This window comes from Scomber scombrus, chromosome 14 (assembly GCF_963691925.1).
Source record: "Scomber scombrus chromosome 14, fScoSco1.1, whole genome shotgun sequence".
In the NCBI taxonomy this organism is placed as follows: domain Eukaryota; kingdom Metazoa; phylum Chordata; class Actinopteri; order Scombriformes; family Scombridae; genus Scomber; species Scomber scombrus.
This window is the reverse complement of record NC_084983.1, coordinates 17385908-17400929: the sequence shown is the minus strand read 5'-3', so window position 1 is coordinate 17400929 and position 15022 is coordinate 17385908. Positions and strand designations below refer to the sequence as shown.

Here is a 15022-nt window from a genome sequence, read left to right as displayed (position 1 = left end):
TTTTCTGTCTTAACCCTTTACATACGGTTCATAATCTGACCAATAATTAGTCTCTACACCAATTCACATTCATAAATCCCCCCATTAGTTATTAATAAATGTTTGATTAATCCTTAATGAAGAGTGTATTCTATTTATTTATTTAATTTTTGAATAAACGCAGGTCAACTTTGGACATTTGCATATACAAAAATGTGTATTAGCTGAAAAAAATTATGCATTTTATTAAATTTGTTTGTATGTTCAGGGTCACATTAGGAAACAAACTAAATGGGTATAATTTGACCAATTTGAACAGTGTCTGAAGAGGTTTTCCTCGCTGTAATCATTCCTCCTGTTCATACTGACTATTAAAAGATCCTATAACATTTAGTATAACCATTTAGTGCAAACAATGCATTTAAAAGTTTATCTGCTTCATCAGTCTGAGTTAGTCATATCAAGTGATAACTGACACATTTACAGTCTTTTTAGCATTAAATTCCCTCTTAGTGTTTCCATGTTGAGCTGTGGTGAAGTATAGTAACAAAAAGAAGGAATTTGGCATTAAAAAGACTCATGTTGAAAGATATCTACTTGATTTTACTCATTTCAACGGCTGAAGCTTCATATTAGCTGCAGATAAATGTTTAAATACACTTTGGTACAGAGTGACAGCTGCTTAATGAACAGATCTATTAATGTGATTTGATTATAGAAAGAAAAGCACGAGTATCATTTCGGGACAGACTTGAAAAAGTGTGAACCTGTCCTTTAATCTCAGCCACGACGGGAACTTCTGATTAAAACAAGATTCAAACATTAGTATTAAAGCAGCTCATCACTTTAAACCAGGGGGGTCAAACATGCGGTCAGTGGGCCAGAACTGGCCCGCTGAGGGTCCAATCCAGCCCACTACCCTTCCTGTCTTCTTTTCCTTCCTTCCTTCTTTCATCCACATTTCCTTCATGTCTTCCCTCCTTCCTTCCATTTTTCCTTTCTACCTTTTTTCCTTCTGCCCTTCCTCCATTTCTTCCTTCCTTCATTCTGTCCATCCTTTATTTCTTCTCTCCTTCCTTCCATCTTTCCTTCCTACCTTTCTTCCTTCTGTCCTTCCTTCCTTTCTTCCTTCCTTCATTCTGTCAGTCCTTCCTTTCTTCCGTCTCTCTTTCCTTCCTTCTGTCGGTCCTTCCCTCCTTCCTTCCACTTTTTCTTCCTCCCTTTCTTCCTTCTGTCCTTCCTCCCTTCTTTTTTCTTCCGTCCTTCCTTCATTCTGTCCTTCCTCCCTTTCTTCCTTCCTGGCCTTTCTTTTCTTCTTTCCTCCTTCCTTTCTTCATTGTCCTTCCTCCCTTCCTTCACTCTGTCCGTCCATCTTTCCTTTCTTCCATTTTTCCTTCCTGACTTATTTTCTTTCCTTTTCTTCCTTTTATCCATCCTTTTTTATTTATTCCTTTCTTTCTTCCCTCCTTCCTTCCCTCTTTTTAAAGGTCCGGCCCACATGAGATCATGTATGTGTCCCTTTAAACAATCAACCTGTATTTGAGCGACTGATTATAGAAACAAGAGACAAAAGTGAGAGCTTATTTGCTTTTATTTCGAAAGTCTGTTGCAAGCACTCGGGTCTCCGTGACCTTTGTAGGATTCATTGAAGTAGCACAAAGTCCACAAACATGAGACAAAGCAAAGATATTCTCAGATAATCCCCCCAGCACTCACTGTACAACTACAAGTGCACTTTTATCTCTTCTGAGAGGCAAGAAACAAAACAAACTGAGCGACACTTTGGTCAAGTCGTCTTATTTTGGAATGTGATTAACAGCTCGGCGCCTTTCTCCTCACAAGTAATATTTTAGCACGTACAGTAAACTGGAGAAACATCTGATGTCCATCATCATTTCATCATTCTGACCTCTTCATCATCATCATCATCATCAGACACAACGTTTAAACTCCCATCCGTTTAAACTTCGGTTCATCACACTTGAATACATTCCCAGCAGAAGATCAGCTTGTGTTTTTTTACGAGCACTTCATTAAAAAAGAAAAGGCAATAATTCTGTAAAGGCAGAACTATATTTTGGACAGTAACGTTCATATTTAAGCACTTTGAGCAGCGTCAGTATGCAAAGTTGACACCTTTTATATAGGCTTTGTAAAAAGCTATTTTAAAGGAAGGAAATGACAAAATGTTTTGAAAGCTTTGTGAGATTTTGGACATAAAAACACAGTGTCACCGACTTCCCTTCTGTTTCACAAGAATGATACATTATTATTTTTAAGACTTAAGACTTTAAAGACAAAGCTTGTTGACTCTGACGGTTATTTCTCACCCTTTTTCCCCGCACCGAACACACACACACGCGCGCGCACACACACACGCGCGCGCACACACACACACACACACACACACACACACACACACACACACACACACACACACACACACACACACACACACACACACACACACACACACACACACACACACACACACACACACACACACACACACACACGGTGTAGAAACAACCTCAGTCAGTCAGAATAAAGAGAAGACAATAAAGCAGGATTCGGGCTTCGATGGCGTTTCATTGAATCTGAATCCAGCACTGAAATCATTTTGAATCCCTTTAACTTTCTGAATTCATAACTAAACCTCAAAGTATCAGATGTGCAGTGAAGCTTTCGATGGCTGAGAAGGTTAGAAGCTTTTAGTGGTGGTTTAATTTATCCTGCAGCTACAAAAACATGAAATAAGCTCCTCAAGTTGAAACTTACTTTGGCACAACTTATAAATACCAGAGATTCTGATTCAGTGAAATTAAGTTTTAATGGCTTGAAGGCTTAACTTTTAAATTTCCTCTACAGACTCTGTTGGTGTTGTTTAAACTGTAAAAACACACATGGTCCGATCCTGAGAAAGAGAACGTGGAACAATCTTTGGCCGAGGAGAAAGCGGAGCTCGAGCTGCAGTTTGTTCTTGTTGAAAAGTGAAAACCAGCACAGGTTTAAATGGTTTTCTACATTGTTCTTTGCTAACAAGAAATTAAGAGAGATAAACTGTCAGATGAGAGATTTGTTAAGCCTATAACTGGATTCAAAAATGGACACGCTATCGACACTCAGTCCTGCTGTTAAAACAGACATGGCAACAACAACAACAACAACAACAACAAAATGGCACACAGAACATTTTAGCCCTTTTTCTCTACATCTTTCATTATCCTCCTAACAGGATTGACCTAGACAGATTACAAAAACACAGACAGTCACTGCACAAATCCTATTAAACATTATCTTTATCATTATCATTATTTTATCTTATTTAATAAATTAGCAGTCTGACATATTTCGGCCACGAGGAGCTTTTAAAATCTCTGAGCAAGGCATGGACAACGGCCATAACCAACGTCAGAGAGAGAGAGAGAGAGAGAGAGAGATGGGTTTGATAAATACGAAGGGTTAAAGCTGCCGTGGTGTGATCACATCACACAGACTGGAAGCCTCTCTCTTGGCCGTCCAGCTGCACTTTAATCTTGTGCAGTTCCTCAATCTCCTGGTGGTGGCGCTCCGTCTTGTGGCGCACCAGAGAGCGGTAGAAGTGAATGGTGAACACCACGAAAATCACCCCGACCGGCACCATGATGATGGTGGAGGCCAGCGCAGCCTGCCAGCCGCTGTTCTGCGCCGGTGCTGGCGTAGCGGCAGGATCTGGTTTTTTGGCGTCTACAGGCAGGAACTTGATCCAGCAGAGGAGAACCACCTCGGCTAAGAACAGCAGGATGCCCAAAGCGGTGGAGAAGCCCCACGCCAGCTCGATGTAGTGGTGCATTCGCTCGTGGGGCGACTCACTGACGGAGTTGAGGTTGTGGATGTTGCTGACCGCCTCCACGTTGGGCAGGATGCAGGTGCTGATCAGCAGGGCGAAGAGATGCACCGCCACCAGCACCGTGGTGCACACGCTGAAGGCGATGAGGAGCACGCGGGGGTAGTTGTACTGCATCTCCAGCTGCACCTCCACCATCGCCACCTACGACAAACACATGAGGGATAAACGATAATATCAGCATGTCATCGGTATCAAAATTAAACATCGGAATAGGCCCAAAAAGAGCATTTCTGCCGATATAACTCCTCTCAAACGATGCCTGTCTGAGCTTTGCGCCTTTGACCCTTTCACCATAATATAGTGGCACATTTTAGCCTTAAACGTCACCCTTAGAAAGTGAATATCATACTTTTTGAAACATGTATGAACTATGTAGTTATCATTGATATATGTATGAGTTTTGCAGTTTTCATATAGTTAGATTATAGACATGGAGCCTAAGAAACTATCTGTGTAAACCTTGTTAGCTCTGTACGATACCCACAACCTCGGAGATCCTGTGTAAAGTCACCTGCACCTGCAGCCCCCCTAGTGCCCCCCAGTGTTACTTACAGTAACATGCATGTTGTGCCCGGGTAACAAGAGCCTGTTGCCCTGCTGGAAGTGATGTTATTGTAAAGCCTATATGTAGTTTTATAACTTGTATGTGGGCATATGTTTGAGAAGCCACTTTAGTCCAATAAAGAGCTGTTAATGGGACATTGTAGGGCTGGGCAATATATTGATATTATATCGATATTGTGATATGAGACTAGATATCGTCTTAGATTTTGGATATAGTAATATCGTGATATGTCATCAGAGTTGTCTTTTCCTGGTTTTAAATGCTGCATTACAGTAAAATATGTAATTTTCTGAACTTACCAGACTGTTCTAGCTGTTCTGTTAAGTACTTTTTACCCACTTTGTCATTATATCCACATTACTGATGATTATTTATCAAAAATGTCATAGTATAAATATTAAGTGAAAGCATCAACAGTCATCTCTCAAATATTGTTGCAATATCAATATGGAGGTATTTGGTCTAAAATATCGTGATATTTGATTTTGTCCATATCGTCCAGCCCTATGACATTGTGTGTTATTCCTGCTATTAGTGTAAAGATTTACAGATTAAGGGCCAGACTTGGCTGTGTGATGATGGTACAGTCATTATATTTAAAGGAGGACTTGACTAAAACAACATGAGGAATCACAAAGACACTGTATACATCCGTGTATCAATCACACATGTTTTCTAGCTCTTCTGATGTCCTGTGATCATCTTAAAGCTTTACACTGGCAAACTGTAACAGAGCTACAAAAGATAAGACTGGCTTAGAAAATATCTGCTTCTTTGACCAAAAAATTCAGCAGTTTAAGTTAAGATCAGTTTCAGTTCCTGAGTCAATTCAGTCAATTTCGGTTGGTGACTTTGCACGGAAATCAACGCAGATTTACAGTCAAGTCTGGTTCACGTCCGACTGGTTTCTTCTAAAATCGGTTAAACATCTGAACATTAAGGTCGCTGTTCAGTAGCCCACAATAACATCCGGAAAGCATAAACAGGAAGCTGACAGCCACTTCCTGCCCACAGCCTCATTACCATCGTGTGAGGGTACTGACACGAACTGACACCGTGATGATCAGTGAGGTCCGTTAAGACTCTGTGTCGCCCAAAAGGAGAGAGGTGAATGTATGACTGACCATAGCGAAGCCGGACAGCAGGGCCGAGGTCCTGCTGGAGGCCTTCAGCTTGGCCCGACTCAGGTAGAGTTTCCTCCAAGACAGCGCCTGCACCGAGTGGTGGTTGGAGCTGACCAGTTCCAGGTAACTACGCCGCACCCAGTCCCTGTAGTCCATCCCTCCGCCGTCCGGAGGCCGATCCGACACACCTGGAGCCGGCGAGCCCATTGGTACATTCAGCTCACTGCTCATAGCACCTGGTGGGTTTAAAAAAAAGGGGAGATGTCAGCTCTGAAACCAGTACCACATAAAAAAAGCCCCTTAGCAAAAAGTAGTTTAAGTCGACTACGAGTATACTTATTGTATACTAAAACTGAGGCAGTATACTTGAAGTTTACTTTTTATATACTATATTTTATATACTTAAGAATAGTATAGTGAAGTATACTTGGCTTATACTGAAAAGTATAAAGAAAAGTCTAAGACTAAGTACATTAATACTAGGACTTACACTTATACTTTAATAGTAAAGCTTATACTTGTACTCTAGTATACTTTTTACTTCTTTCTGCCACAAAGTACTAATACTTAGTATATCTTGATCCAAGTACAGAATAAGGTCAAGTCATTGACTCGTGCTTACATTTAATTTAGCAGAATAAAAATGTTTTTCACTACACACATTTGCTTTGAGGTATTACCCCTGTTATAAACTTATATGTTCAAGATCATATAGTATATAACTAGTACAATGGCAGTATATAGAAGAGTGTACTTGTGCTATACTTTAAGTATACTTCAATAAACTAAAATGTGGACTAGAAGTATATACCTAGTACACTAGTATTGTATAGATGAGTGTAATTGTTGTATACTTGAGAGTGTACTTTTATAAACTTAAAAATGTTCCAATTTAGTCTGAAGAGATATTAAATTAGTATACTTTCTAGTACACTACAAGTACATGGTCCGTAGTATACTTGCTATACTTATACTTACACTCAAGCATACTTAATAAAATGAACTTCAAGTATACTACTCTTTGTTAAGGGGCTCCATTTTTCCTGTCAGACTCCATCTGCTGGCATACTGCACCACCCAAATATAAAAATAAAAACCCTCTTCAGCCCTCGCTGCGGAAACAATCCCACAGGAACCAGTGACATTTATATGACTCCAAGTTTATTTTTAATGGCCCTTTGAGGAATGTTTGTTACCAAATTTGTTCACAAATGCTGTGTTATGTTATGTGGCACTGATCCAGTCTTTACATTTTTTGGAGGGGGGGGTTTCAAAGCTCATGTAATGTTTTTTATGATTCTTCTATCTGTTTTTTAAAGTCCTTGTATCTATTGTGTAGTTGTGTTGTTTCACTTTCTGATGATTGTGTTCTTGTCCTGTGAGTGTTTCTTGTTCTCAGGCTTCTCTTGGAAAAAAAGGTCTTAATCCTCCTCCAGAGATTGCCCGATTACATTTTAAAAAAGAAACAAAGAAAATAAATAAATAAAAGCCTAAACTAGTCGTCCCTACAAACACACAAACACAACTGATACTTAATAAAACTTTATAAAAAGCACCTCGTTATTCATGATTATGTATAAAATTCTCCTATTTATGATCCACTTTCTGTCAATGAGAAGATCTTTTTATTTAACTTAAAGATAATATCGTTATCAGTGCTTAAACTTTAACTGTGAAAGAAAACAAACTGATAATAACTTTGAAAACTGATGCATCGTTCTTAATGCAACTTCTCAAATGTGAAAATGTGCTGCTGATGATATCAGAGTGTAATCCATCATCTTTGTGTTCATATTAAACAATAACTCTGCTGTTCTTTTTAAAAGGAGAACACAAACTTTCCCACAGCGGACCTTTAACTGGGCATAAAGTCCGTCTATTATAATAATGTTGTGTTGTTGGCAAACAGCTGTGAGAGCCGGAGGGGCAAACAGGAAACAACTATTATGAGAAAAAATAAAGCAAGAACACAGATTAAAGGGAATTTTAAAAATAAATCAGCTACTGGATTGTTTTATCATAATATTATTAATATTATTATAGCTAGATGATTAGCAGATACTTCTTTTTTTATTTTCCCGTCATCTTGCCACTGATGCTCTGCACACTTAACATATATATATATTACATATATTATATATATTACATTTTCCATTGCATCTGCCTTTAACAAAGCACAAATTAAAAGTCTTAAAGTTGGATCTGTTGAGTTTGCCAATGCACAGGATATTAAAGACAAACACTGAGCTCTAGTGCTGAGTCGTTACTGCAGGTTAATGTGAGTTAAATGTAAAGAAAATGCTTTATTATTAAATACAACACTGGTTTAAGTTACAGAATGAGCATAATGTTGTGACCATTGTTATATTATTGATAGAGCCAGACCGATATAGTAGCAAGCCGATATTATATAAAGATATATCTGTATCAGCGTATATGTTGTCCGATATGCATAGCTATATTTTAAGTTATATATAGGCAACATTTTATGTATATTTGATCCTTTTGCTTGATTCAAGTTTAATGTTTGTGTATTTTATTATTTATAGAAATGTATGATTATTAAATTCACATTGTTTTATACCATTAAGTTTATAGTTTGTCACAAGTGTTAGATAACCAAATTGCCCCCAAAAAAGGTGCATTTTATGTATATATTCTGTATATTTAAGATTATCTGCTAATATATTGATATTAGAATGTTTTTTACTACATAATATTGGTATCAGCCATAAAAATCCAGTATCAGTCGGGCCATAATTATTGATAAATATGATGCATTACTTGATTTGATTGTTTTTTATTGAGTCGTTGTATTACATTACTATGTATGAAAAGTCTGATTGATTGATTAATTGATTGATTGGTTGATGTAGATGTTTTCATTGTCTATGCAACAAGAGATTATGAGCTTTAAAAAATGTTGCACTCTGGTCAAAACTAAGCGAACAGCCTCCATCTACCTACTGCTGGTCTTTGGTTGGTTTTATGGTTTCAGCTTTTTTAAGTTCTAGTAAAGAGAAAATGTAACGCTACAGTGTTTGATGACATCTTAGATACTTGTGTGTAGAGCTGCAACGATAAGTCGTATCAGCAACTATTTTGATAACTGAATAATCACTTTAGGTTGCAGCTTCTTCAATGTGATGAATTTAAGCTATTTTGTGAGTGTAAACGTATGTTTTTGGATTGTTTTGGACTCTCGATCGGACAAAACGAGACATTTAAAAGATGTCAAGATGAATTGAATCATTAGTTGCAGCCTTGTCCTGACTGTATGCTTCCAGCTACAGCAGCTTCCTGTTTCAACATGAAAATGCACCAATGCAAAAAAAGTCAGGTCCAACTGGTTTTACAGTGTGAGGTGGAGGAACGTTTAAACGGCTGCACCGAGCCCTGACCTAAATCCTATCTAACATCTCTGGGATGAACTGGAATATTGACTTCCAGACAGATTTCATCACCAAACATCAGTTTCCAACCTCACTTAAAAAGTTCTTGTGGTTGAATGGAAGCAAATCCCTGCAGCCGGGTTTACACCATCTTACAGAAAGTCTTCCAAGCGGGTCGGATATTAATGCTCATGGATTCGGAATGATCAACAATATACCGCAAATATTCAACGACCAGCTGGAAGTTTAACTTGTGCTCGAAACAACATGATCTCAGAACAAACCACAACTACAACCTTCTTTTTTTTTGCAGTCAATCTTTCAAATGAGTAAAACAGATACTGGTTGTGTAGGATTGCTGAAAGGAACAAAGAGTAACCTGCAATTTGCAGAGTATGTCGAATAATACGCAGTCAAACGAGACAGCTACCTGTACAAAACCATGACTTTGTGTGGAAGCTAAAATACTTTCAACAAGCAGCTTCTCGGGTGTTTTGGGGTCGTGTTTGTCCACATAGGACAGCTCCGATCATGTGTTAATGTATATATTCTTGTACATATAGAAGATTATCAGCATTTTTTTTACTCCCTACTATAAGTATCTGCAGTATACTCCTTTATAAGTAAAAGTCTAGAAGTATTACCAGGTACATTTACTTAAAAGTATTAAAAGTGAGTGCTTGTTTTACAAGAAAATTGGGTACAGTACATTATTAATAGTTATTAATTAGTATACAAGCAGCATTTATTGATATTATTCAATCTTCAGGACTTTTTAAAAGAATCCTAAAATAATTCTGAGTGACTTGGGAGGTGATAATTTATGTAATAAAGAAAAAAACTAACATTTGGACTCTTTTTTTACACAGTGAGTTTATGTAAAGTTTAGGTACTGCTGGTGTAATCTGTAATAATGTAGTGTAATATAAAGGTTCTTACATCTTATTTCATGTCAAACCTTCATGTGAAAAGCAACTAACGCTGTCAGACAACTAAAAATAAATGGAAATACTCAAGTAAAGTATTAATACCTCAAAATTGTACGTAAGTGCAGAAACTTGAGTAAATGTCCTCGCTTAGTTTCCACCACTGTATGTATGTGTGTGTGAGTCAATGAATGTGAACTTCTCACATTTCAAGCTCAGCCACAGTCTCTGTTCGCTTCCACTAAGACCAAAAAACAATTCAAACTTGCAGAGTTTGTCCAAACTTGCAGATTATCATCAAAGCAAACACAGGCTACAGTTATTATCTACTGCTGTTATCCTTTGTATCATTATCAAGCAAGTCTTACAGTAGCTTTCTTTATATATATATATATATATATATATATATATATATATATATATATATATATATATATATATATATATATATACACATATATATATATATATATATATATATATATATATATATATATATATATATCGCTCTCTCTCTATATATATATTGATTGGCTGTGATTAAATCCTTACAAATAGTCATGTTTTCTAGCTTTGGGTGCAAAAAGGACGACTTGGTATCAATTTATTTTGGTCGATTCTTAAGCCGTATGGTCCCTACTTAAATATTAATATAGGATTTACCTGTTTTAATTATATAAGTCTTTACAATTCACATAAATTCCTGCAAATAAGTCTTTTAAGGTAAATATTCTTATATATTTCTAAAACACTTACAAAAAACATCTTGGAAGACTTTTATTCATTTTTACAAGTATTATTAAAAGGACTAATATTCCTTATTAAAAAATAGCTTTAATCCAACACTAATTTGATTCCTGTGATCAGAATAAAAATATTTTAATTGACTATAAGAGTCTTTTCCATCTTTAATCAGATGCATGTAAGGGGAGGGGATTGTAAATAACCTGCAAACCAAACTTTTAAAGCATTTTTCCAGGTTTATATGTAAATGTGCAAAGTTTAAAAGTGTAATATCAGGGGGGAAGAAAAATGCATGACATTTAGTGAAGGGTCCAACACACATCTTGCAGGGTAAACACTTTCGCAGATGAGTTTTGCATTTTCACGACTCTGTCTTGTGTATATATTTAGAAAAAGGGGGAGTAAGTTAACTAGCAAGGGATCCTTTTACCTTGTTTAAAGGCTAACTCAGAGCTAACTTAGTCTAAACACAGTGCTGTTATGCTTATTTTCATCAGGAGCACATCACTATAATTAATAATGCATGAATCTTGTGCATCAATAAGACTGAAATCATCTCCATTAGTGTGCATAAAGAGTGATATAAGTGTTTTAAAAAATGCTCCCAATCAGTTTCTAGCTGGCTAAGCGGATGTTGCTCCTCCTGTTAAAAGCAGCACTTTTATTTTATTTTAATTTAATTATCATCTTACCTGTGTGCAGAAGTGGTTTAAGGATGCAGGAAAGGAAGCTTGGTCCTCTTCTCTTTAATGCACAATAATAAAATAACACCGACTGATCCAAATACGGTTCTTTAAAAAGGGGGGTAAATAAAAAAGAAGGCTTCCGAGCTCCAGGGGAAGCAGCTGTCAACAACACGCCAAGAATCGAGCGTCATACGTCGGATAGCTTCGGCTCGTTTACCGTACCTGGATGATGGTGATGTTTTAACCCCCTCCCACCCCACTGACTGCAGGGTTGACTTCAGCGGGCATCTGTGTGTGTGTGATCGGCCCGGTGCTGACCGGAGACCCGCGGAAATAGAGAGGAAAGAGAAGGGAAGGAAGAGTAGAGAGAGAGAGAAAGAGAGGAGGCTTCCGGTTGGGCGTGTTGCTTTCAAAATCAAAGCATTAAAAAGGAAGTTTACATTAAAGGTAGAGTTCACACTTTTAAAAAACTTTTTGCACTAATTACAGTGAAGAATCATATGGACACCTGACTGCTGCTTTAAGACAGACAACAAAACAGTGAACTTATCCTTTAAGAAAAGTGTAGCATTAAATATAGTTTCTGTGCATAATTTTGTGCACATTCACTCTATGAGCCTAGACTGAAAACATGTCATAATGATAATGGTAATTATTACTGCAGAGGCTGCATTATAGCCTATACTGTCACTGTTACACAACAGGCCATTGGCTCCAGTTTTTCTGTCACACTGACTGAATAAAACATTACTCACCCAGTGTTGGTGCACAAGATAGACGTCAAGAACAGTCATTCAGGCACAAGAACATGCTATCACAGTACTAACAAGGAGTCTTTAATTTGGTTATTTCAACTATGCCTGTTTGTCCCGATCCACAACAAAGATAAGGCGTGTTGTGTTTGGGGTGTGCCAGTTATTTCAGTTATTCAACAAAGACAAGACAGTCAGAAATGTTACGAACATGGGTATAAAAGAAAAGAAATCCCTAATTTGCCTATCAAATGTGAATAATAATGGCATAATGCATCATTATGACAGTCTGTTTGCCTATCACAGGGATTATCTCTTCAACTTCAGCTGCAAAATGACATTTCAGACGCTATTTTTGAAAGAGTTGTGTTGTCAAAGAAAGACAGAGAGGAGAGCTTAAGATGAGGATGGATGTTCGCTGATGCAGAGCGGTGAGAACTGAAGAATGCACTCTTGTTGAATACTGTGTCCAAAACATCTTCAGGATACCATTAGTCATGCTCCCGTACCCGTGATGATGACATCTGCAGCTCTGTTTACATTTATATGAACAGAGTAGTGAGCCACAGCTACCATGAAGCAATGCAGTCTGTGAAAAGTGCTGCAAGATACATACAGCACTTTTATATATGTAAGCTAAATATGACATTTCAAATAGACACAGTTTAGATTTTAGCCACTTCTGTACTAACCGGATGAGTTAATTGGTTTACATTTTTTTGGTTTATGGCTCAAATATGGTGTCACCCATGTAATTTATTGGATACTTCCCCTTCCCTTCCTGCCTGTCTGAGATAATAATTGGCCTAAAGTCACATGACCTTATACCCAACCCATCTTGGCAGATACTCAATTGCTGATACATGACTGGATGCACATAATTGGTCTTTTTTTTTTTGTTTTCTTGCTTTTATAACTATTTAAACACTGTTTGTAATGTGTTTTAACCTTTACATACATTTTTTACATTTGAGAGCTGTAAAAAAACACTATATACACATTTCTTTAAGACTAATGTGATCCACAGTATACAAAAATGTTAATAGAAAGCAACATTTTTTAAACTTTTTGTGCAGCTGATACAAATTTGTGTATATGCAAATGTACAAAATTCAAAAATCAGCATTCAAACGTTCGTATTCTTCATATTCTTCTATATCAAATGTTCTCTTGGTGTTTTTTCCATAAGATCAAATAGAAGGATTTATTTTTTAACATTTTAACATTTATCAATGACTAATGGGGAATTTATGAATGGGATTTGGTGTAGAGACTAATTATGAGTCAGAATATAAACAGTATTTAAGTTAAGATGACTCTGATGAAGCCTACAAGCCGAAACACATAGTCTACTACAGTCTACTACAAATATTGCTGGAGCTTTGACCTTTTAAGACTTTCCCCCCCTTCTACATGCACTTTGGAAGTCGGAGAAGTTGTGCCAGAAACCTCTACTCTACTTCTACAGCGAGATCATAGTACGACATTCCTCACGTGACGAGCTGCATATAGAGCAATAACAATATATCAGCTGTAGACATCATCAGCAGGACCTCCTTCCTTTGTCCTCACACATCCTGCAATTATGAAAAACAGACTGGTGGAAAAATCAGAGCTTAATTTACCCCCGATGTAGACTGTGACTCTGTAGTGTTATCGTCTTAATCTCAGTATAATTGGATGTTTGATGTGCATGTAAATTTGACTAATGGTTAAGACTTAATTTCAGTGCAGTATTATACACGTGGATAAAAGGGGATTGTGTGAATTTGGGAGGATTATGTATGTTATTGCAAAGTAAAACCAATGAAAATAACACATTGTGTGTCAGCATTTAAGCCAGCACAAGGCCTGAGCAGGTTGAGATGTTAAATACAAGCCCAGCTGTAGCTTTAACGGGTGTATGAGGGGAAAATCCTGCAGGTGTTAACCCTTACATACTGTTTATAAACTGACTCATAATTAGTTTCTACACCAATTCACATTCAAATTCCCTATCAGTGATTAATTAATGTTTGATTCATCTCTCCGTTTGATTAAAAGACATTCACAATTACTATTTTATGGTCCAGGAGAACATTTTATAGAATATGAAGCATGTTTGAATGCTGATTTTTGATTTTTTTTGTAATAAACGCAGGTCAAAATTGTGCATTTGCATATGTAAAAATGTGTATCAACGGCACAAAATAAAATAAAAAAGATGCATTTTACTTCTACTTTTGAATACTGTGGCTCACATTAGGTCAAATCTTGTTAAAATAAATGTATATATGGTGTTCTTACAGCTCTCAAATGTAAAAAAATGGGTCTAATTTGACCCTGAACAGTATATAAGAGTTAATAGAGTTACTCATCCCAGATTTGTGACAGTGAAGAATGTAAACTGGCTGGAGTTTGAGAGGTCAGAAAACAGCTATATCTGTCAAAGTGTAAGACTGGAGCAGTTGTCTTCAGGTCAGTTTTAACCCAAGAGGGCAACAGGAGTTAACTCAAAAATGAGGTATACTTTCATTTAAAGGAGGCCTATTGATCATAACTTCCAAACATACGTGTAAAACCTGTGGTAATAAGTTGGAATGAAGTTGGCTAAAAAAGGTCTAGTTATACCGTATACTTAATAAACAGAAACATTTTAACAAATCCCATTAAAAACATGTACAAAAAGATTCATCACACACTGTCCATTACCTGTTTGATCTTATGTCCTCTAGAGGGCGCTACAGACAAATCACAGCATGCACCAACAGACTCATGAACAGTTTCTATCCAAAAGCATGAAGCTGCACACTGCACTAAAGGACACTGCAATTAAAGCACCATAGACAATCATGTGCTATGAAGTGCAATATTAATATTTGTGCAATACATCTACCTTCAACCTTTACATACTGTTCATATTCTGACTCATAATTAGTCTCTACACCAATTCACATTCATAAATTCACTATCAGTCATCAACAAA

The 15022-nt window shown here is 37.0% G+C and overlaps 1 protein-coding gene across 1 annotated transcript; it reads right to left on the bottom strand.

Moving 5' to 3' along the window:
• Positions 1-1578: 1578 nt before the first annotated feature.
• orai2 (ORAI calcium release-activated calcium modulator 2) lies at positions 1579-11637 on the bottom strand. The gene is made up of 3 exons (XM_062433195.1): positions 11312-11637; positions 5558-5793; positions 1579-4009 (listed from the first exon to the last, which is right to left on the bottom strand). The coding sequence occupies exons 2-3, from the start codon at positions 5786-5788 to the stop codon at positions 3467-3469; spliced, it is 774 nt and encodes a 257-aa protein (XP_062289179.1). The 5' UTR covers positions 5789-5793; positions 11312-11637; the 3' UTR covers positions 1579-3466.
• Between the last annotated feature and the right edge of the window lie 3385 nt (positions 11638-15022).